This window comes from Salmo trutta, chromosome 6 (assembly GCF_901001165.1).
Source record: "Salmo trutta chromosome 6, fSalTru1.1, whole genome shotgun sequence".
Lineage (NCBI taxonomy): Eukaryota > Metazoa > Chordata > Actinopteri > Salmoniformes > Salmonidae > Salmo > Salmo trutta.
In genome coordinates, this window is record NC_042962.1 from 24,074,603 (window position 1) to 24,099,878 (window position 25,276).

The 25,276-nt window shown below is 41.8% G+C and overlaps 1 protein-coding gene across 3 annotated transcripts in view; it reads right to left on the minus strand.

The window, feature by feature from the left end:
- ralyl (RALY RNA binding protein like) overlaps window positions 1–25,276 on the minus strand; it is a 156,902-nt gene that overhangs the window by 11,213 nt on the left and 120,413 nt on the right. For all 3 annotated transcript variants that reach the window (XM_029755863.1, XM_029755864.1, XM_029755862.1), the window contains exons 3-5: window positions 16,568–16,643; window positions 14,233–14,280; window positions 4,776–4,963 (exon numbers count right to left, since the gene is read on the minus strand). In XM_029755863.1, the coding sequence (XP_029611723.1) occupies window positions 4,776–4,963; window positions 14,233–14,280; window positions 16,568–16,643 (312 nt within the window). The remainder of the gene's footprint in view (window positions 1–4,775; window positions 4,964–14,232; window positions 14,281–16,567; window positions 16,644–25,276) is intronic.

Consider the following 25,276-nt stretch of genomic DNA (forward strand, 5'->3'; position numbering starts at 1 on the left):
TCAGGACTACCTGGCTTGATGACTCCTTGCTGTCCCCAGTTCACCTGGCCGTGCTGCTGCTCCAGTTCCAACTGTTCTGCCTGCAGCTATGGAACCCTGACCTGTTCACCAGACGTGCTACCTGTCCCAGACCTGTTGTTCCAGACTTGCTGGAACCCTGACCTATTCACCGGACGTGCTACCTGTCCCAGACCTGCTGTTTTCAACTCTCTAGAGACAGCAGGAGCGGTAGAGATACTCTCAAAGATCGGCTATGAAAAACCCAACTGACACTTACTCTTGTGTTACTGACTTGTTGCACCCTCGACAACTACTATGATTATTATTATTTGACAATGCTGGTCATTTATGAACATTTGAACATCTAGGCCATGTGCTGTTATAATCTCCACCCGGCACAGCCAGAAGAGGACTGGCCACCCCTCATAGCCTGGTTCCTCTCTAGGTTCTTCCTAGGTTTTGGCCTTTCTAGGGAGTTTTTCCTAGCCACCGTGCTTCTACACCTGCATTGCTTGCTGTTTGGGGTTTTAGGCTGGGTTTCTGTACAGCACTTTGAGATTTCAGCTGATGTAAGAAGGGCTATATAAATAAATTTGATTTGATTTGTTTAACACTTTTTTGGTTACTACATGATTCTATGTGTTATTTCATAATTTTGATTTTTTTCACTATTATTCTACAATGTAGAAAATAGTAAAAATAAAGAAAAACCCTGGAATAACTAGGCGTGTCCAAACTTTTGACTGCTATTGTATATATATTTTTTAAATATATCTTCCTTTATTATTTTCAACTAACCCTACCACCCCTCCCCTAATTGGTGTTAACTAAGGGACAACAACACTTAGGCTTCTACTTCCAGCTAATACATACTATATACATTTTACAGACACAGTATATTTTACAATTGTTATATTTTGTTTATTTTTAGTCCCATCCTTCACCTACCCTCAACCCCTCCCATCTATCCCTGAAGACCATGCAGTTTTGATTTCTATTTTTCACATATTTTCCAACTGTGCTGTTTCACAAAAGTTTTGAACCTATATTCATTTTACGGACACTGTATATTTAAGCAATATGGCCTGAGGAGATGTGGTATATGGCCAATATACTACGGCTAAGGGCTGTTCTTAGGCGCAATGCAAAGCGGAGTGCCTGGACACAGCCCTTAGCCGTGGTATATTGGCAATATATCACAAACCCCCGAGGTGCCTTATTGCTATTATAAACTGGTTACCAACGTAACATATAAAAATATGTTTTTGTCATACCCATGGTATACGGTCTGATATACCTCGGCAGTCAGCCAATCAGCATTCAGGGCTTGAACCACCCAGTTTATAATTTACATTAGTTATCTTGTTATTTTTAGTCCCACCCTTCAGCTCCACTCAACCTCTTCCATCTCTCTCTGAAGACCATTCAGTTTTGATTTCTATCAGGCATATGTGAAGTTCAACAAAAGCTCTGAACCTTTCTATTCTCATAGTTTCTAAAGATTGTAAATTAAAGATAACATTTTTGCTAAAAGTATTATTATATTATTGATCGATTGACTATAACTTTTCAAATCACCCAGCAGTGCTATTTGCAGAGTTAGCTCCAGGTAAATGTTGCAATTCTTCAGCCATACCTGGACCAGAGACCAAAAACAAGCTACTGTACATAGACAGTACCAAAACAAATGATCTAATGATTCTGTCTCTTCGCAGCAAAATCTGCAGAGCTGGGATGGTTGTATGCCCCATATACAGTATGGGGCATACTATATATATGCATACTATATATATATATATGTGTATGTATATATATATGTGTATGTATGTATATATATATATATATATATATATATATATATATATATATATATATATATATATAAAACATTATTGGTTGAAAGAATTTATACCATTCTATTGGTTGAAAGAATATATATATATATATATATATAACATTCTACAATATTTATGGTACAGTTGTCAATTTTTTTATGGTTGAAAATTTGACAACTGTCAAAATAGGGAAAAACAGACAGCACAAGTCTGATACAAGAAAATGGACTTTGACACCGATCAAAGCTGGTCAGTGTCAGAACGAGGACGCATGAGTGGCTGTGTGAAGCGTTCCCATTACTTAATTCTGGGGCTTTAGTTCCCGAATCAGAAGCCTCTGATAAATGTTGTAGAAATGTTCATTATGTGCAATCTCATGGTGCTTTGTAGCCACTATTTATTGTTAAAACATTGATTTATTACACAAAAGCACATCATTAAGCTCCCTGCTGTTGTTCTCTCCTCTACTTTTTCACCAAGGACATGTCCTACACTCTTCGAAAAAAAGGTGCTATCTAGAACCTTAAAAAGGTTCTTTGTCTGTCCACATAGGAGAACACTTTAAAGTACCCTTTTTGGTTCCAGGTAGAACACTTTTGGTTCCAGGGAGAATCCTATTGGGTTCCATGTAGAACCCTTTCCACAGAGAGTTCTACATGAAACCCAAAAGAGTTCAACCTGGAACCAAAAAGGGTTCTACTACGGGGACAGTAGAAGAACCGTTTTTGGAACCCTTTTTTCTAAGCGTATACAGTGTTGCTTTTAGATCAGGAGAAAGAGCCTTATCTCTAGGGAAAGCAGATAGGGCTGGTGGAACTTATTTCTATTGCCCCTTTCCTAGCTGGTCAGTTTAACTTATTTAACTTTATTTACAATGACGACCTGGACACAGTTGAAGCCATAGAGGTCTTTGTCTCTCTTGCCCAGTCCAACATCAAACCACAAGCACCTGACCCTAGAGGTGACATGACCCCTTGTTGATCTTAATTAATTAAAGTGGAAGGTACTTGAAAGTATTGGTCGGTAAGGACATACGTGTGGACAGAACGTGTGTTTGCATTCTGTGGTGTTTGTAAATGCATTCGCTCCATTCAAAGCAGCATTGTGTTTGTCTGGTATGCAATCCTACTTCAGATGCAATGCAGAGTCAACGTGTGTATTGGAATCACAAGCCAGCCACCTGTTGTTCCCTAAAGAGGCCATGGACTCTGTTGTTTGAGCGTTGAGAGCTCTGGATCAACCATACCACAGACAGAGAAAATAGAAAGTATAGAGCATATAGTGGAGATGGAGAATGGTGCCAAGGAGGTGTGATAGGATACAATGAAGTCTCCCTCCTTCATTGCTGTCCCCTCAATGCTTTTGGTAGGCGCGCGCACAGGCACAGACGCACACGCAAGCATGCACACACACACACAGCAATTTGTTATTTCAACAGTCAACAACAACTGCGTATGCTTTGGGCAACTTACTATAGTTGTCCTTTGATGATAAGAAAGTGTGGAGCCATTTCTAATTTATCAGTGACTTCAGGCCCTGTTCCTTTGTGCTATAAGCCACACGAGCCACAGATAGAGAGACTCCAGACATACCCAGCCTAATCCAACATAATTTCATCAACAGCACCCTCTGATAGCTCAGCATTACAGAGAAATACAACATAGTCTCTTCTATTTCTATGGGGTGGATGGATGGATCTTATTCTGGGACTTAACGATGACCCATAGAGAGGAATGTGTTCTTGGAGATAGCGACGGTCTCTTTGAATCACTGCAAGATGAAGATTGCACTAGACAAGGAGAGTTCAGATTGTTTTTACCGAAGTCATTTCAAACCCTGGATAGCTTTAAGTCAAATAGAGCGCTAGGGAAATCTCCAGCATGCTCTGAGCAATATGGTCTGTTTTGCCACTGACATTACTTTTGTTGTCGTATGCAGAGCTTATCTCTGTTGAATTGTAGAGGACAAAGAGGTCAATACTGAGAATATTAGTCCATTTGTCTGCTAGGCCTTGTCTTTGACAGCTATGGCTTACATAGGATCTGAATGGCTGTTATGCACCACAGCCCCTACAAACTATATAGATCCACCTACCCAAATCTTTGGACTATCTAACCATAGCCTGCTCCCAATCCATCTACGTCAATAGAAACAGCAATTTCTCACGGTTCTGACTTTAGCGACTGTGGCTACCAGATATAGAACCGTGATGCCCGGCTTGGAGAAAAATCAATATAGTCTATCCAAAAAAGGAGGAAAACATGTTTTTCCGCTCCCTCCATAAGTCCACTGCATCAGAGCCCCTTGACTGACGTTAGCAAGCTGTGGGTACTGATAACACTGCACTGAATAAGGGAGAAGCAGAAACCGTACAGACCACACACTGAGTCCAATTATACAGCCCGTTCCTTATAGACTGCTGTTCAGGAACACAGAACTCTGATCAGCACGTTAAATGTAAAACGTGGTCTTATTGTTCATTTGCTAATCAAACGATTCAATGTGGGTCAGAGGCAGATATGGACGAATCGTTTGTGACTGGAAGGATACGGCGTTCTGTTTGCGCTCTACATTGCTGTTGCTCGTTCCTGTTGTCTCTGGAAACGGCATTGCTTATTATAGCGACAGAGAAAGTGCAAGTTGTGCTGAGGTAGGTTGGGACATGACAGCTCCTTTTGTTAAGGGAGAGTAAAATCACTTGGTAAGTCTTCTTTTATTTCAGATGGTTTACCAATGTGAAATACTTGTTGTATATTAAGCAACTTAATCTGTCTGTACATATTTTCCTGCTTCATTGGATTATTTATCCCCCTCACATTCGACGATACAATATCTATTATGTTTAGCTGAATGTTAGCCATATGTGTTAATCATTTTCCAATCCTAGTATTGCTACATTGGAATCAGCCACATATACAGTACAACAGTTGGTGAACCTACACTTGAGTCCGGAAGAGGTTGAGGAGGAGGAGGAGGTGGGTGGTCTGGAGGAAGAGGAGGAAGAGGAGGTGGTCTTGATGGGGAAGGATGTCTTCCCACGTCGTGTGGATGGAGCCAGGACCCGGGAACGTTTCAAGGGGATCACCGCCCTGGGGGGTGGGGCCACCCGGCCGTGGTAGTCAAACAGCCTGAGGACAGGAGGGAATTACACCCATAGAGATCAAACAGCCTGAGGACAGGAGGGAATTACACCCATAGAGATCAAACAGCCTAATTCATACTATTAGAAGAGGTGCTCCCACAATAATGTGATTTGCATCGCATACAAGTTAAAGTATTGGAATCCACTAATCCCATTCCACTACCTTTTCAAGCTTTTTTATTGTATGAAAGCAAGCTCTGCTTTTATACTTAAAGGGCCATCATACTTGACTGAGCAAGCTGTTTTGTAATGTAGTAATGTGGTGCCTGCCTGTATGTTCTTAAACATTTATTTTAGCAATACATGTCATTGAGGACAAATATATATTTCCCAACATACTTGTTTGGTCAGTAGGTGCCCAACATAACAACAGGGTGGTGTGCTGGACACAGTCACTCATATAGAGGTCTATAGAGCATGTCGCCATTCCTGATTTCTGTAACCGTTAGCTTACCTGTGTAACATTGACATACAGTAAGCTCAGAAACACTTGTTTAGTAGAGCATGGGTGGTGTAGGTATTGTGGTGCTCGTGAATTTCCTTGCTTTTTCGGCTTCAGACCCCTGCCTACTTCTCACTGAAAACATTGTTTTTTGTTTTTAATTTCAATAGTTTTTACACTGGAAGGTGATTATACAGAATTCTCAAAAATATTTCCACATGCAAAAAGTGACTTTCAAAAATGTAATTTGCGCTTCAAATTATGTGTTTTGTCTCACACGATTTATTGTCCAAGGCCCGGTTTCCTAAAAGCATCTTAAGGCTAAGTTCATCGTTAAAACCTTTGTAGGCACATGGTTACATCTCAGAGCTGTTTCCCAAAACCATCGTTACTAAAGTTGAAAACACTCGTTATTTATCGACTGCCTCAGACCACCCGTAGAACAGATAACTGGGTCATTAGATGCTTTTTTGCCCACTTCATACATAGAAGATCTCTGCTAAACCTAGAATAAAGATGTTTATCTGTCCCTCTGTGACCGTCGATAACTTCACAACGAAGTTTACTAAAATATAAAATTGCCAATGTCTTTGCAATTATTATAAACAAGCAAAGGGTAAAAAAGATGCCTCAAATGAAAACTGAGATGACTGCATTCAAATATAAATACAGTAAGCTACATACAGTAGACCTATGCCTACTGTATGTAGTTGTGTTACAAAGTGGGATAAAATTGATTGCATTTACAGTTCCTTCAGAAAGTATTCATACCCTTTGACTTATTCCACATTTTGTTGTGTTACATTTCGTTGTGTCAATACATGTTAGAATCCCTTTGGCAGCGATTACAGCTGTGAGTCTTTCTGGGTAAGTCTAAGATGTTTGCACACCTTGATTGTACAATATTTTCACATTTTTATTTGGACAATCCTTCAAGCTCTGTCAAGTTGGTTGTTGATCATTACTAGACAACAATGTTCATGTCTTGCCATCATTTTCAAGCCGATTTAAGTCAAAACTGTAACTTGGCCACTCAGGAACATTCACGGTCTTCTTGGAATGCAACTCCAGTGTAGATTTGGCGTTGTGTTTTAGGTTATTGTCCTACTGAAAGGTGAATGAATCTCTCAGTGTCGAGTGGAAAGCAGGTTTTTCTCTAGGATATTGCCTGTACTTTGCTCCATTCTGTTTCATTCCCCCCCCCCTGAAAACCTCCCCAGCATATCCATATGATGATGCAGCCACCACTATGCTTGAAAATATGAAGAGTGGTACTCAATAATTGGATTTGCCCCAAACATAACAATTTGTATTCGGGACCAAAAGTGAATTGCTTTTCCACATTTTTTGAAGTATTTAGTGTCTTGGTGCAAACAAGATGCATGTTTTGGAATATTAGTATTCTGTACAGGCGTCCTTTTCATTCTGTCAATTAGGTTAGTATTGTGGAGTAACTACAACGTTGTTGATCTGTCCTCAGCTTTCTCCTATCATAGCCATTAAACTGTGTAACTGTTTTAAAGTCACCATTGGCCTCATGGTGAAATCCATGATCGGTTTCCTTCTTCTCCGGCAACTGAGTAAGGAAGGACGCCTGTATCCTTGTAGTGACTGGGTGTATTGAAAGTGTAATTAATAATTTCACTATGCTCATTAGGATATTCAATGTCTGCTTATTTTTACCCATCTACCAATAGGTGCCCTTCTTTGCGAGGCATTGGAAATCCTCTCGGGTCTTTGTGGTTGAATCTGTGGTTGAAATTCACTGCTCGACTGAGGGACCTTACAGATAATATGTGTGGAGTACAGAGATGAGGTAGTCATTCAAAAATCATGTTAAACAATATTAATGCACACAGAGTGAGTCCATGCAACTTATTATGTGACTTGTTAAGCACATTTTTGCTCTTGAACTTAGGTTTGTAATAACAAAGGGGTTGAATTTTCATTTTTATTTAATTTGTAAATATTTGAAAAACATAATTCCACTTTGGCATTATGGGGTATTGTGTGTAGGCCAGTGACCAAAACATCTCCATTGAATCATTTTTAAGCTCTAACTGTAACGAGGTTCGTATAAAGGGGACCAAGGCGCAGCGTGTAGAGTGCTCATACTTCACTTTAATGAAAACACTTAAACAAAAACAACAAAACGACAGCCAACAGTTCCGTCAGGTATACTAACAAAATGGAAAACAACTACCAACACAGGAAAAACAGGCTGTCTAAGTATGGCTTCCAATCAGAGACAACGATAGACAGCTGCCTCTGATTGGAAACCATACCTGGCCAAAACATAGAAAACAAAAACATAGAATGCCCACCCACCTATCACACCCTGACCTAGCTAAACAGAGAAAACACAGCTCTCCTAGTTCAGAGCGTGACACTAACACAACAAAATGTGGAAAAAGTATTTTTGAAGGCACTGTATTTCAATCATATTGAATCAATTTCAAGTTCAATCGATTGAGTTTTATTTTTCTAATTGTAGGCTACTGTCTGTAATTCTTGTCTCGATTTCATGATGTGTAGGCCTAACAACATGTGCGCAATGATGTTCCAAATATTCCATTTAGTGCATAGCCTAAGCATTAGAATTAACTGCCTCAATATTTGCTGCCATAGGTGATCCTTTCTTTCTAGGAGCTGATCCATCGTCAGTATCTAATGTTAGGGTTTGAATGGAGAACGCTGATCCGAGAGCAGTACTGCCTTTCTTTCGATCCTATCAGTATCGACACATGCTCTGACGACGCACTTATTGAAAGTTCTTCATACATTCAATAAGTTCCCTACGTGGCATTTTGGGATACGCATGTTAGTTCTTCGGCCGTTATACAAACAATGCATCATTAAAACACTTGTAAACGGGCCCTGGCTATTACTTCATAGACATGTCTATTTGTATTTATGCAAAACATATGGATTCTTCCTTTAAAGAGGGGAGAGGGGTGAATATCAACAGCTGCTTTACATTAAGCAAATACCAGTTCCTGTAAGTGACTCTCAAAGTACTGAATAAGTTGGCTTAGTGAGCATTTGGAGAATTTTTTTCTTCATATATATCAGGGGAAGTACTCCCAGACCCCCCTCCAGGTTTCTACTAGTTGATGGCTACTTCCCACAAAGGGGACCTACGCTGACGTCTTTTGGACGTCTTTTTTCGTTTGTTTGGTGCAGTCCGGACCGGCCTTGATTTCAATGTCCACGGACAGGACTCGCTATGATTCAAGTGACTTTTCAAAGCAGGTTAGGAAAGCATTTTTGCTGCATTTTTGCTAACCCTTTTCCTAAACTTAATCGAATTCTCCTAACCTGCTACGTTAATTAGGAGAGCATTACAAAAACGTTGTAGCTGTATCGAAGTGGCTTGTTTTTAGGGAATCTCGTCCACAGACGTAGATTTTGATTCTGGTCTGGACCAAATCTAAATCAATCATAGACGTCTAATGTTTGGTTGAGATTTGGTCCGATCTGGACTGGCCTTGATTTGGCCCATACATAGATGGGAAAACGGGCCAAATCTGAACCAATCATAGACATCTATGTTTCACAAGTTTGGACAGCACAGTACAGTACAGTAGTGGTTCTTAAATCTCTCCATGGGGACCCTAGGCTGTTCCATTTAATTTATCTATTCCAGAGCTAGCACACCTGAATCTCAATAGCTAGTTCAGAGCTACAGCAAAATTGTGACACATCTGGGGGCCACCGAGGAGAGGTTTGAGAACCACTGCAGTAGAGCACAGAAAAGTGCAGTACATTACAGTAAAAAAAGTAGAGAAAGTGTTTTCAACATTCAACAACCGAAGAAAAACCTTTCAATGTCCGGAAAATAGGTATTTTCAATGTCTGGAAAATACGAATTTGCAATGTCTGAAAAAAACGTCTGGAAAATACATATTTTAAAACGGGAACACACTGAGAAGTAACTTGGCACTGTTGGTCAGTCAGTGCAAATTCGGATTAAAATCACATGAAGAAAATTGCATTGACCGAGGAAGGTGTACTGAATTAATGCATCATAAGGTAAGTGCTGGAACTTGTTCTGGATGCTTGAACAAAGACGTGTCTTCTGTCTCGTGTGCTGATATAGCTAATTAGCATGTGCACACTCACTGCAATGCACAGCCGATGCACTACTTGCATGTTTTTTTTATTTAACTAGGCAAGTCAGTTAAGAACAAATTCTTATTTACAATGACAGCCTACCCCGGCCAACGCTGGGCCAATTGCCGCCATATGGGACTCCCAATCATGGCCAGACGTGATGCAGTCTGGATTCAAACCAGGGACTGCAGTGATGCCTCTTGCACTGAGATGCAGTGCCTTGGACCGCTGTGCCACTCGGGAGCCCAATGTGCATTGGCTGGGTTTAGATTCAACTGTTTCTTAGCAAGACAATTTGTTTTATCAGCTACAGTTTGAGTTGTGAGAGGCTGGTCTTGGTTGAGGAAATGTTAGCAGTGTTTGTGTTGAAACTAACATCTGGCTGCACACGTAGCTATCTAGCCAGTTCGGCTGTATCATTCCGGAGTAGCTAGATGAGCAATGTGCTATAATAGCAGCCAAGGACGTTCGCTAGCTTATTTATTTGTGCTCTGATTTAGTTTACACTGATGACTTCAGCCATATGGAAAACCTTCCATAGCAAAATATACCTAGCTAGCTAGCTTCCTTTGCTTGTAGCTTGCTTCTCATATACTGGTATTAACTAGCTAGCTGCTGCTAGCCTGCTACTAGCTAGCTGCTGCTGTTACTCAAAAACGGAGTTGTTGGTCCAGGTTTCAGAACTCAGATTTGGCTGAATGGCACTGGAGAAGGAGGCAGACATTTTACGTGTCCCCAACCGATTGTGTTTTTTTTGTTTGTTTATTCGTGTTTGTAACTTTTTTTTAAACTTATTTTGTACATAATGTTGCCGCTACCATCTCTTATGACCGAAAACAACTTCTGGACATCAGGACTGCGATTACTCACCATAGACTGGCAGAATCTTTTTTTCCTTTAATGAGTCTGATGAGCCCAACGCGAACGATATACTGCTTTCTCAGGAACAGGCCCAAATCCCCGTGATTTGCGTGAAGAGGAGACGGAGAAAAAGGGGCCAAAGGGTGGGCTACCTTCTGAGAATTCGTCGGCGATCAAATAAACCCCCACTTCCTTCCATTCTGCTAGCAAACGTACAATCTTTGGAGAATAGAATTGATGACCTACGTGCAAGATTAAACTACCAATGAGACATTCAAAACTGTAATATCTATGCTTCACGGAGTCGTGGCTGAACAACAACACTATCAGCATACAGCTGGCTGGTTATACGCTGTACCGGCAGGATAAAACAGGGCATCTGTTTTAGGAAAAAAAACTCTGGACCGCCTTTACTCCACACACAGAGACGCATACAAAGCTCTCCCTCGCCCTCCTTTTGGCAAATCTGACCATAATATCCTCCTGATCCTGCTTACAAGCATAAATTAAAGCAGGAAGCACCAGTGACAAGATCAATAAAAAAAGTGGTCAGATGAAGCAGATGCTAAGCTACAGGACTGTTTTTCGAGCACAGACTGGAATATGTTCAGGAATTCCTCCGATGACATTGAGGAGTACACCACATCAGTCATTGGCTTCATCCCCACAGTGACCGTACGTAAATACCCCAACCAGAAGCCATGGATTACAGGCAACATCTGCACTGAGCTAAAGGCTAGAGCTGCCGCTTTCAAGGAGCGGGACTCTAACCCGGAAGCTTATAAGAAATCCCACTATGCCCTCCGACGAACCATCAGACAGGCAAAGCGTCAATACAGGACGAAGATCGAATCGTACTACACCGGGCTCTGACGCTCGTCGGATGTGGCAGGGCTTGCAAACCATTACAGACTGCAAAGTGAAGCACAGCCGAGAGGTGCCAAGTGACACGAGCCTACCAGACGAGCTAAACTACTTTTATGCTCGCTTCAAGGCAAGTAACACTGAAACATGCATGAGAGCACCAGCTGTTTCAGATGACTGTGTGATCACGCTCTCCGCAGCCGATGTGAGTAAGACCTTTAAACAGGTCAACATTCACAAGGCCGCAGGGCCAGATGGATTACCAGGATGTGTACTGCGAGCATGTGCTGACCAATTGGCAAGTGTCTTCACTGACATTTTTAACCTTTCTCTGTCCCAGTCTGTAATACCAACATATTTTAAGCAGACCACCATAGTGCCTGTGACCAAGAACACGAAGGCAACCTGCCTAAATGACTACCGACCAGTAGCACTCATGTCTGTAGCCATGAAGTGCTTTGATTGGCTGATCATGGCTCACATCAACACCATTATCCCAGAAACCCTAGATCCACTCCAATTTGCATACCACCTCAACACATCCACAGATGATGCAATCTCTATTGCACTCCACACTGCCCTTTCACACCTGGACAAAAGGATCACCATTGTGAGAATGCTATTGATTGACTACAGCTCAGAGTTCAACACCATAGTTCCCTCAAAGCTCATCAATAAGCTAAGGACCCTGGGACAAAACACCTCCCTCTGCAACTGGATCCTGGACTTCCTGACGGGCCGCCCCCAGGTGGTAAGGGTAGGTAACAACACATCCGTCACACTGATCCTCAACACAGGGTCCCCTCAGGGGTGCGTGCTCTGTCCCCTAGTGTACTCCCTGTTCACTCATGACTGCACAGCCAGGCACGACTCCAACACCATCATTAAGTTTGCCGATGACACAACAGTGGTAGGCCTGATCACCAACAATGACGAGACAGCCTATAGGGAGGAGGTCAAAGACCTGGCCGTGTGGTGCCAGGACAACAACCTCTCCCTCAATGTGATCAAGACAAAGGAGATGATTGTGGACTACAGGAAAAAGAGGACAGAGCACACCCCCATTCTCATCGACGGGGTTGCAGTGGAGCAGGTTGAGCGCTTTAAGTTCCTTGGTGTCCACATCACCAACAAACTAACATGGTCCAAGCACACCAAGACAGTCATGAAGAGGGCACGACAAAACCTTTTCCCCATCAGGAGACTGAAAAGATTTGGCATGGGCCCTCAGATCCTCAAAGGTTTCAACAGCTGCACCATCGAGAGCATACTGACTGGTTGCATCACTGCCTGGTATGGTAACTGCTCGGCCTCTGACCGCAAAGCACTACAGAGAGTATTGCGAACGGCCCAGTACATCACTGGTGCCAAGCTTCCTGCCATCCAGGACCTCTATACCAGGCGGTGTCAGAGGAAGGCACTAAAGATTGTCAAAGACTCCAGCCACCCTAGTCATAGACTGTTCTCTCTGCTACCGCACAGCAAGCGGTACCGGAGCACCAAGTCTAGGTCCAAGAGGCTTCTAAACAGCTTCTAAGTCAAGCCATAAGACTCCTGAACACCTAATCAAATGGCTACCCAGACTATTTGCATTTTAAACTGCATTGTTGGTTAGGGGCTCGTAAGTAAGCATTTCACTGTAAGGTCTACACCGGTTTTATTCTGTGCATGTGACTAATAAAATTTGATTTAATTTTGTCAAAAATGTTACAAAAAGGTAGCACTTCGTTGGTTCTTAAAGGACTGAAATGTGCATGTGAGAGCGATAAATAATAAATTTAATAAAAACTGCTGCACCTACAAACGTATTGAGTCCAAATATATCCAAGTGTAATTGTCACCTTGTGGACGCCGCAGCCTCGTTTTAATCTTGGGTCCCAAGAATCTGGACGACCCTAATGATAACGACCCTGTTGAAAATACGGTATAAAGGTTCTCTGTAATGGCCGGACGGATCACGACGCGAGGCGGGGAGTGAGTCGTGTACCTCCAATCAAATTGATTTGCAAATTTTCATCGACATTGGTGTCATATTGGCTTAGATATGAATTTAACATTGAGCTTCAATCAATCCCTACTACTGTGTATTCGCACCAACCGGCGTGACCATAATGATTACACCTCACAGTATGTATTTTGTCATCAATGACTTATGAAGTATATCCCCCAACAATCTATCTATTACATATAACATTGATGGTAGCTGTGTAATGGTTATCTACTGTAGGTCTATCTGACATGGATTTGCTTATCAAATTGTCGTATTTTCAAATGCAGGCAATCCATTTGTACAACCTATTATTCATAGCCTATGCCTCTGTCTCACATTCTTTTTCTATACAGTATACTGTATCTCATTCTATGACTTCTTAAATAGTTCCTTATCAATGACGTACAAATCTGTACTCTACCATTTTGAAACATTCCAATTCAAGTGTGTCCTTTTGGATGCAAATAAATGTCAAACCTCTCACAAGCCTGACTTTTCATTATTTTTCACACTGATCAAATTACTATTATACTCTAATGTACTATCAATTATCTTCCCAGCCATCTTTAAAGGAAGGGGGATAAATAAAATAAGATGTAAATGTCAAAGTGATGTGTCTTCCTTGACTCATTTCACAGCGCCAGTTGATTTTTGTCACAGCTCTGTCCGAGTTGACATTTAGTAAATGTCTCAGCAGATTAAAGCACTGAACACCAAAACAAATTAGAGGAAGAAAACACGGGTTGATAAAGTTTAAGGACGTGCTCTACTCAATCTTTTCAAATGGATGAAACGACTGAAAAGTTATCTTATTCATATTTGGAGAGAAGGTTGCTTAGCAAAAACTACTTGAAGCAGAAGGTACTTTGCTGAGAACATTTCCATATTTCTGGGAATTTTTCATTTGACCGGTTTTGTATTTGGCATAACGTAATTTACAGTTTTTTCAAACGTCATAAAAGTAAGTGAATTATTCAATACGTACCGACTGTAGAAATCATCCCTGTAGTAGTCATAGTCAAATTCATAACCACTGGGGATGAGAGAGAGAGAGAGAGAAAAGAGAGAGTGTGTTTAGCATTTAATGTCTACTATAAGCTCTGTCAAATGCTAACATATCAAAACAGAAACCGTTTGATCCAAACAGACATGTAGGTCAAGTCTTAAGGCCACCGCAGATGGAGAAAACCTTAGCTAATCTGACATGCGGAGGCCAAAGACTGACTGACAGGAATAAGAGTGGTTTCAGAGTGGTTCTACATTCAAGGCCGCAACCTGTGGATAAACCTAGGAAGGTCACAAGAACTAAGGTACCTCCATCAACAACACATTTGTCAATCTCACGTCAATTGTGAGCTCAGAGTAATCATGAAAATATTAGTACTAACAAAAAATAGAACACATAAGCTACATTTCAGAGAAGGGAAAAAATGTACACCTATTCAGAACAGGAGAGAAGTTCACATTTCTTTTTCACAGGGATAATTTTTAATTAAGATTCATGCAAATGTCATTTCCATTTAGAGCAGCCTAGTGTTGGTTTTGGCTCTCTAATTACCATGTTACATCACGGCTGTTTTGAGCTGTGGTATTAAAATGCAAATTAATGTTTAATGAATTTGTAACATAAAAAACAATGTGCAAATTCATAAATAAGAAAACAAAGAGGCCTAATGGAACAAGCCAATGAATGGGACAACTCTGGGTTGACAGGGTGTCAAGGGACCACTATACAACAGTCTGTTAACCATTAGTCAAAGTAAATAGACCAATATGGCTGCACATCGGTTATACACTCAGTGGGCAGTTTATTAGGTACAACCATCTAGTACCGGGCCAGAACTCTCTTTGCCTCCAGAACATCCTGAATTCTTCGGGCGTGGAAACATTGCTCAATTGATATCAAGGGACCTAACGTGTGCCAGGAAAACATTCTCCACACCTTTACATCACCACCACCAGCCTGAACTGTTGACACCAAGCAGGATGGGGCTATGGACTCATGCTGCTTACATAAAGTTAAGTTAAATCCTGACTCCGCCATCAGCATGACGCAACAGGAACTGGGATTCGTCGCACCAGGCAATGTTTTTCCACTCCTCAATTGCCCAGTGTTAGTGACCGCTGGAGCCTCTTCTTGTTTTTAGCTGATAGGAGTGGAACCCAGTGTGGTCGTCTGCTGCAATAGCAAATCTGTGACAAGGATCGACAAGTTGTGTGCTCCGAGATGGTGTCCTGCACACCAATGTTGTACTGCGCCATTATTTGCCTGTTTGTGACCCGCCTGTTAACATGGCACGATTCTTGCCATTCTCCTTCGACCTCTCATCAATGGGCTATTTTCACCCACAGGACTGCCGCTGACTGGATGTTTTTTTGTTTTTCGCTCCATTCTCGGTAAACCCTAGACACTGTCGTGGGTGAAAAGCCCAGGAGACGGGATGTTTCTGAGATACTGGGACCGGCGCGCCTGGGACCAACGATCATACCACACTCAAAGTTGCTTAGGTCACTTCTTTTGCCAATTCTAATGTTCAATCGAACCGTAACTGAATGCCTCAATGCTGTCTGCATGATTTATGTAGCAAGCCACGGCCACGTGACTCACTGTCTGTAGGAGCGAACCATTTTCGTGAATGTGGAGGTGTAACTAACAAACTGACCACTGAGTGTATTATACATTGACAAAAAAATATAGCTTTGATGATCATGAGACGTGTATGTGAGAAAAATTAGGCCATGTGTAATAAAGCCTTCATATTCAACATTTTCTGCATGAAATGCCTCTTATGTTGGATCTGTTTCATGTCAAGAGTCGAATAATTAGTACCTGGGAAGTAAAGTAAATTGGGAAATTAGAATTTACATTTTTACCAGAAGTTTTCATGGTTCCTTATTTTTTGTGCTCTTGAGAAACATGACCAAACTAAATCCCATATTGTTAATGATTTAAAACCATATCGATTTCATAGATTTTTTTCCTCACAATCCTAGAGTTAAACCAACACAGAACACTGACCTTTAACAAAATAATGATTCCAGAGTTCCTATGCAAAGCCAGAGTATCTTTAGCCTAATGTAGCTGCTAACCCCAGTTTTCTATAGTTTCTTGCTGATTCGCCAACTCCTAGACATAATCAGAATTTGCATCACTCCTTAGCCTTCACCTGACACCACACACTAATCCAACTCCTTTACAAGTTGTTACAGCAGGAGAAAGCCTCAGACACACACTTTAGACAGGTTCCTCATCTCTCCATAGCTGAGAGGGAGAAATGAGTGAGGGACAGACAGAGTGAGAGAGATCTTTACGGGTTTACCTGTAAACAGCCGACAGCGGCCGTTTGGAGCCTGGCTTGGGCCGGTACGGTTTGGGCTCCCCTGCCATGTTTATGTCTGTAAAAAAAATACAAATAAAAAGCAGTTCTTTACTCAGCTTTTCTTTTTTTTATCCACTCTTTCCTCCCCTCCCTAAAACAGTCAAACACCTAAAGTACCGGCAACTCATGTCAGTACCAATCCTGTCGCTGAAAAACCGTTCCGGCATCTAATCCAATTTAACACTTCAGTTCAGTGTAAATTACAAGAAAAAGTCAGGTTTTTGAAGAACCCTTTTCAGTAAGGGGATGCAAAAATAGCGTCAGACATCATTATTTAGTGCGTAAATGAAATGTTTAACATATGGTGTACAATGAGAACTGATTTGATGCAATACAGAGCAAGGTTTGTCATCTTCGGTCCTGGGGAGATTCAAATACCTTTAATTGAACAATTCCAGGTAACTTACCATTTCAAATAATATAGTAGTCTATATGCGAAAATGTCCAACATCCTCCTTGAAACTTTCCTGCTTGAAGCTCTTTTCTAAAGTGCTCTGAAGATAGCCATAACAACCTTGGTACCAGTACGAGCCCAGGTGTAAGGGGGAGGGAGAGAATACAGAGTGTCCTTCATTACTCATTTACAGAATGGGCTTCCTTGGGAGAGGAGAGAACCCAACAAGGTAAGGATGCTGTAGAGCGAATGCTCTTTCATTTACAACCATCCATTGCTCGGGTAGAAAATAGATAGTTGAAGGAAAGGACATCAGTTTTTTTCTATTTCTCATTATCCACAAGTATTATATGACATCAACTATTTCCCTCCCTTTGGTGTCCTATTGTCTATGTACTTTCTCATGTGCGTATGAGACCGTCACCCTTGAAGGTTTCAACTTATCCGACTCGCTTTATCAGATGTCCTGTGATCACAAACACCGAGTGTATAGGCTATTCAAATCGCTATCTCTATATCAGCAAGGCTTTTACAAGGTCTCCTTCACAACTTCTGCCTTCTGTACAATTCATCCCTTTTTATTGCATGCCAAAGATGCTCAAGACCTGTTTGAGCTGCAAGGTCGTTCTGAAATGGCAACACAAGAGAGACAGGAACCCAGTACACAAGAGAGACAGGAACAGGAAAATACATCACTCCTCACAAAACAAGACCCTCGATGAGAGCGACAGTACAGGATGTTCACCAAAGCCTTTTGTGCCCAACAAAATACCATGTGTATGCACATCTCACTGTTTAAGATGCACTTCTAGTCAGTCCTATCTAAGCAGATGTTAGTCTAAATTATGCATGTGGACCCGGCTGGGTTCACTCGGGAGAAGCTGAACCTCACTAGTGAGATCATAGCAGGGAGAGGCAGAATAAACGGCGGGAGGATTTTGCAGCCTAGCTTCCCGCCCCTCCGCTCTCCACAGAAATGTGATTATGCCCACGGCTGTTTGTACATTACCCTGTCAGACATCCTAAAACACTGCCTTGTTCATTTAGAATGTGGGAGAGATAGTGTGTGTGTGTGTGTGTATATGTGTGTGTGTGTGTGTGTGTGTGTGTGTGTGTGTGTGTGTGTGTGTGTGTGTGTGTGTGTGTGTGTGTGTGTGTGTGTGTGTGTGTGTGTGTGTGTTTGTGTGTGTTTGTGTGTGTATGGTGGGGATTATCAGTGAGGATGACTTTAATATAATCCTATTACCTAGGTGTGTGTGTGACTAAAATAATCATTTTTATCTTGGTTGATTTCTTCCACAGTAATGACACAAAAAGATATCAAACATTTTGGGGTAACAGTTAAGTACATTACTGTGATTGTTTTCAATTAAAAATGGTCAAAATGAAATAAAAATAGCTTCTTGGCCAAGAGAAATTTCTCAAACAAGAATTTAGCTAGTACTGTCTGGGAGTGGTCTGAGTGGGGAGAGGAAAACTTAACATTTGCTGTTACAGGCAGAGAGGTTTGGAACCCTCTTTCTTAAATGGTCTTTTAACTAATTTACCGCATGGTGATGTCACCATGGAAGGCCAAAACTCCATCCCACCAAAACAGGCTGAAATTTCAGGTGGCCTTTTCAAACAGCTCTTACACTAGAAGGGCGTTATCATCATTTTCACAATTTCACAGTATTATTCCAACCTCATAGTGTGGAAATATATATATATAAAAACTTTAGGAACACATGCTCCTTCCATGACATAGACTGAAAGCTATGATCCCTTATGGATGTCACCTGTTAAATCCACCTTAATCATTGTAGATGAAGGCGAGGAGACAGGTTAAAGAAGGATTTTTAAGCCTTGAGACAACTGAGACATGGATTGTGTACGTCTGCCATTCAGAGGGTGAACGAGCAAGACAAAGTGCCTTTGAACGGGGTATGGTAGTAGGTGCCAGGCGCACAGGTTTGAGTGTGTCAAGAACTGCAACGCTGCTGTTTTTCAAGCTCAAATGTTTCCCGTGTGTATCAAGAATGGTCCACCACCCAAAGGACATCCAGCCAACTTGACACAACTGTGGGAAGCATTGGAGTCAACATGGGCCAGCATCCCAGTGGAATATTTTCGACACCATGCCCGATGAATTGAGGCTGTTCTGAGGGCAAAAGGGGGTGCAACTCAATATTAAGAAGATGTTCTTAATGTTTTGTACACTCATTGTATAAAACAAAGAAAAATCACGTTTTTGACTGCAATGGGCCTTTAATATCCATTTGAAGTCATGTATGCCCCAGGTGATAACAGGTATAAAGATCAGGTACTGTAGTACTTTAGGATAACACAGAGCAATCTCTGCATGGGTTAAAGCCCGCACACACAACTTGACACTGTGCCATACAGCACTTCATCCAGCAACCTGACAGACTGTCTATCGGCATTGGCTCCACTTGGCACTTGCCAGAGGGTTTAGAACAGTTTGACTGGGCTGTCAGGATAAACCTGACTCAGGTGCTAACTCCACTGGAGGAAGGAGATCCATCAATGCTACAGCAACACCATTTGAGAAGCGACAAGGAAAGCGAAGGCTGATCCTAGACCAGCCCTTAGGGCTCTCTCGCTGGAGCATCAGCACAGTACGAGACAGAGACAATGACTTGCAATGAATCAGATTCCCAGGGTCAAAAAGAGGGGTTGTCCATGGTGCTGATAAAGTGCAATACAGAGAATATTGTCGCTGTCCGTGGTGCTGATATCAAGCACTATGATGAGTGTGGCTGTCCGTACTACTGATATCAAGCACCACTACTACGGAGAATATGGAGTACTGTCCATGGACTTAAAGCAGACATCCACTCCACTCAGCCAAATCCTAACTTGACATACACGCATGCACATTTAATTTGATTTCCCCATTGAGTTCAAGGCATGACTATACAAATGTTCAATTTCTGCTCGCTGGTGTCAAGTTAAGTCTTGACACGTAGAGAGGAAGGGCGCTGTCCATGGTGCTAAATCAGAGCTCCGTGGAGAGGAGGAGGGGGAGAAAACTTGGTGACTTTTGGCTGCAGGAGAAATGAAAGCTTCCCATTCAGACCGGCTTTCACACCGAATCATTCGCAGCATCCGCAACGAGAACTAATTCTTCATCTCAATGGCTATATTCAATACTCTGTAATCACTGAACTTGCTGACCACAGTAATATTACACACCTTATACCGGAACACACACACACACACACACACACACACACACACACACACACACACACACACACACACACACACACACACACACAACTGTTCAAAAGTTTGGCATCACTTAGAAATGTCCTTGTTTTTTAAAGAAAAGCAATTTTTTTGTCCATTAAAATAACATAAAATTGATCAATGTAGACATTGTTAATATTGTAAATGACTATTGTAGCTGGAAACGGCTTATTTTTTATGGAATATCAACATAGGCGAACAGAGGCCCATTATCAGCAACCATCACTCCTGTGTTCCAATGGCACGTTGTGTTAGCTAATCCAAGTTTATCATTTTAAAAGGCTAATTAATCATTAGAAAACCCTTTTGCAATTATGTTAGCACAGCTGAAAACTGTTGTTCTGATAAAAGAAGCAATACAACTGGCCTTCTTTAGACTAGTTGAGTATCTGAAGCATCAGCATTTGTGGGTTCAATTACAGGCTCAAAATGGCCAGAAACAAAGAACTTTCTTCTGAAACTCGTCAGTCTATTCTTGTTCTGAGAAATGAAGGTTATTCCATGTGAGAAATTGCCAAGAAACGGAATATCTCGTACAACGCTGTGTACTACTCCCTTCACAGAACAGCGCAAATTGGCTCTAACCAGAATAGAAAGAGGGGTGGGAGGCCCCGGTGCACAACCAAGCAAGAGGACAAGTACATTAGAGTGTCTACTTTGAGAAACAGACGCCTCACAAGTCCTCAACTGGCAGCTTCATTAAATAATACCCGCAAAACACCAGTCTCAACGCCAACAGTGAAGAGGCGACTCCGGGATGCTGGCCTTCTAGGCAGAGTTCCTCTGTCCAGTGTCTGTGTTCTTTGACCATCTTAATCTTTTATTTTTATTGGCCAGTCTAAGATATGGCTTTTTCTTTGCAACTCTGGGTTTTCTAATGATCAATCAGCCTTTTAAAATTATAAACTTGGATTATCTAACACAATGTGCCATTGGAACACAGGAGCGATGGTTGCTGATAATGGGCCTCTGTACGCCTATGTAGATATTCCATAAAAAATCGACAATTTCCAGCTACAATAGTCATTTACAACATTAACAATGTCTAAACTGTATTTCTGATCATTTTGATGTTATTTTAATGGACAAAAAAATAGCTTTTCTTTCAAATACAAGGACATTTCAAAGTGACCACAAACTTTTGAACGGTAGTGTGTGTATGTATTCTGTATAACACACACACACACACACACACACACACACACACACACACACACACACACACACACACACACACACACACACACACACACACACACACACACACACACACACACACACACACAAAAAAAAACTATATTTGTCATTGCACTTGCAATACATTCACTTCCGTAATCATATGCAGGCCCTACAACATAAATGATCCACGTGGATGAATAAGTGAAAGCCATACTGTATCTTCTCTGAAAGGATGAATAAGTGAAAGCCATACTGTATCTTCTCTGAAAGGATGAATAAGTGAAAGCCATACTGTATCTTCTCTGAAAGGATGAATAAGTGAAAGCCATACTGTATCTTCTCTGAAAGGATGAATAAGTGAAAGCCATACTGTATCTTCTCTGAAAGGATGAATAAGTGAAAGCCATACTGTATCTTCTCTGAAAGGATGAATAAGTGAAAGCCATACTGTATCTTCTCTGAAAGGATGAATAAGTGAAAGCCATACTGTATCTTCTCTGAAAGGATGAATAAATAAAAGAAGTGGGTACAGGTGAAATCTATTCGAGAGACACAGAGGCAGGGAAAGAGCGCGAGGGAGCAATCATTTCAGCTTCAGCTGTGTTTTTCTGACAAGTGAACATGCAACCGTGACTCCCTGGGGTACGGAGGCCTGCTTTTTTTATTGGACTTATTTGTGCCCCTTACATCTCCCCATAGGAGCGAGAGCTTCACTTAATGCTGAGCCTTACCCGCGTGCCCTTCATATCTGACCTCTGCTGCCAAAGAGACTTGCATGTCATGCCTCACTCTCTCCCTTTTCTTATTATCCCCAGAAGCGAGGAATGAATAATATTGTATCAATATGTGGAGGCCTTGACTATAAGCCATGACTGCAACATTTAGTTATACCATCTCACCAACATAGCCTTTGTACAGATATATAAAACTGTGGTAATAGCACTTAGGCATATTAGAGTAAGTACTACTACAAAGTGAGGGATCAAATGAGCTGACGCAATGCCCATAGCAGCAGTAGCACATTTTCTAAATAAAATTAGGGCTACGACCACAATTTAGATAAGGATGGAGGTGCAGCACAGAGGAAAAGAGAGAGAGAGAAAAGAAAAAAAACGTACTCATATTGCTGGGAGGGATTCCACCTAAGGTACTGAAGCAGATCGAGAACAAACCCAGTCCAGGCAATAAGGTCAGACATTTTTCTCTCCTAACTACCCCCCCAACACACGCACACACAGTCAGACAGCTATAAAGGGCACTTCTCCAGTGCTCTGAGAGGTCAGACCTTCTCTTCACACAGGCACTCTCATACCCACTCTGTAAGACAGTACACACACATACATACAGAGCCTGGGGCTTGAGAAAGGAGCTGGCAGATCACCTCAAGGTCAGAGGGAGAGGGGGCAGAAACCCCACACCCACTTACAGAGTGGGAGTGGGAGATACAGAATTACTTCAGAGAGGGAGGGTTAATGGAAAAGAAAGTGGGTGAGTGGAGGGAGAAAAGGAGTGATTTAACTAGGCAAGTCAGTTAAGAACAAATTGTTATTTACAATGACAGCCTAACCCGGCCAAACCCGAACAATGCTGGGCCAATTGTGCGCCGCCCTATGGGACTCCCAATCACGGCTGGATGTGATACAGCCTGGAATCAAACCAGGGACTGTAGTGACGCCTCTTGCATTGAGATGCAGTGCCTTAGATCGCTGCGCCACTCAGGAGCAAAAGTGTAGAAGTGAGAGACATGGAGCCTGGAAGCGAAAAGTGGGAGCGTTTTACTATTTAATCAATTTGCTGGTCATATGAAGATTAAAATATTAGCAAAATATGGTCTCTTTTCCATAGGTCTACTCTTTTATTTTCATAACTGTATTTCTAGTTGTCTTATACTGTGCCACCCATGTACAATCACCAGATAAACCAAGTACTCCATCCTTGAACAGCATCACCTTTAAGAAAAATGCTTTAGTCTTGGCTTGACATTGGGCAGTGACTCAATGGAATGAGCTCCATTGAATGCGGTCTCGCTATATATTACAGTCACATCTCATCTCCGACAGTTGTCCCGGCCAGACATTAGACTGAGTCATCCTAGGCTACCATCTGTTTTACAGCTCCACGGTAAACACATAGATAAAATCAGACCTACAGTGCATCAGACTCTTACAACAGCATCTCTTGATTAACCACAGTGTCGATGCTTCTGCCTGGTCTGAAAGCATCCCAGGCGCTTCTTGATTCGGCGTGACTGCTGATCTCTCTCTCTCTCTCTCTGCCTGCAGCTGTGGATCCCTGACCTGATTAACCGGTCGTGCTACTTTGTCCCGGACCTGCTGTTTTGACTCTCTCTCTGTCTTTCTCTCTCTCTCTCTCTCATTGAAAAACACATCCCTTACATCTCCCTCAAACAGACGCAGACTCTGTATCCCCGAATACTGGCGTTTCCTAATACATCTTTGTCAAATTGACCATGCACCCTCCCTCCTCCCCCATCCTAACCCTGCTGTCTCTTTGACAATATAAACCTTAAAAGGGAGCGAGGGAGAAAGAGAATTGTCTGCTGCCGCCAATCTTGCTTCCGTCTTAATTAATTGAACGAAGTAACTAATTATGGAAAGCGAGAAGCGGCGGGAGGGAAGGAAAAAAGAACAGAGGAGCAGAGGAGGAGAGGAGGAGACGTGCTCGTGATGGACGTGAGGCGAGGCGGGAGAGCTGGCAGCGTTTAGTAGAATAGATTGTTGTCAGACCACCCAGTGGCCAACCCACACAGCTCATCAGAAGTTTGTTTTTAAGATGGTTTGAAATAGCTTTCTAACCGAGACTGCTGCTGCTTAGACGTGAGAGTAGGTAAGGTGAAAGATGAGGAGGAGGGAGGATATGGTGAAGTTGTTCAGTGTAATGCTCAGTGAAAAGACGGCACATTGTCTTCAGAATAAATAACTGTGGGGAGAACATTGTCTGACTCAAACCGCCTTTGATTCTCGCTGGTGTTCACGTTGACATTTTTTGCTGCCTTTAAAAAGAAAAATGAAATCTCTTTTCCATCTATAGAAAATAAATCTCTAGCCTCTTATGTAAACAATGTTGAACACAGGAATTACGTAATGTACTTGGTTTTATTATGTCATACGTGGGTGAGGTACAAAGAATGTGAATTGTTGATGCAGAGAAAGAAGATGTATGGTCCACCTAGCCCTTAGAGCAAAGGCCTGAGAACACGTATTATGCTCAAGATCCGACAGAATAGCTACCACAAAGAGATTTCCTGAAACAGCTGTCTAGTTGGCTAATATCATTCTGATTCCCTCTGGCCAAATCAAGCTGACACACGAAGGTGAAATTGGTGGCAGATTCGGTTAATTGTTTGCGGCAAATATTTCAATATAACAGGCAGGAGTGAGTACACAATCGTTTGATTTTATTTTTTGTTTTGGAATGTATTTGTCCGGAAAGATATATCCGTCGTTTTGTTAATTATTGTTTTACTCTGCCTGCAAACACGCTGGATTATTCAGAATCCATTGAATCATCCAGTGTATGATTGACGAGAGATACTTACGAGCTCAAAGAAACATGTCGCAGGTTTTGGAGGATTCAAGCACTGTTAAGGACAACAAACCCAATCAACAAAACAAACCAAAGCCAAGTTGGCCAAGCGGTATCAATGATGGCATCAAACCATCCCCAAGCGTGGAGAGTGAAGAGAGGTTTATTGATATGGATGTTGACTTTTTAAAAATCCATCAATGAAAGGCTTGCCAAACTTGATATCTTGGATATACTACGAGAGGACATGAATGCATTATGTGCCAGGCTAGAAATCA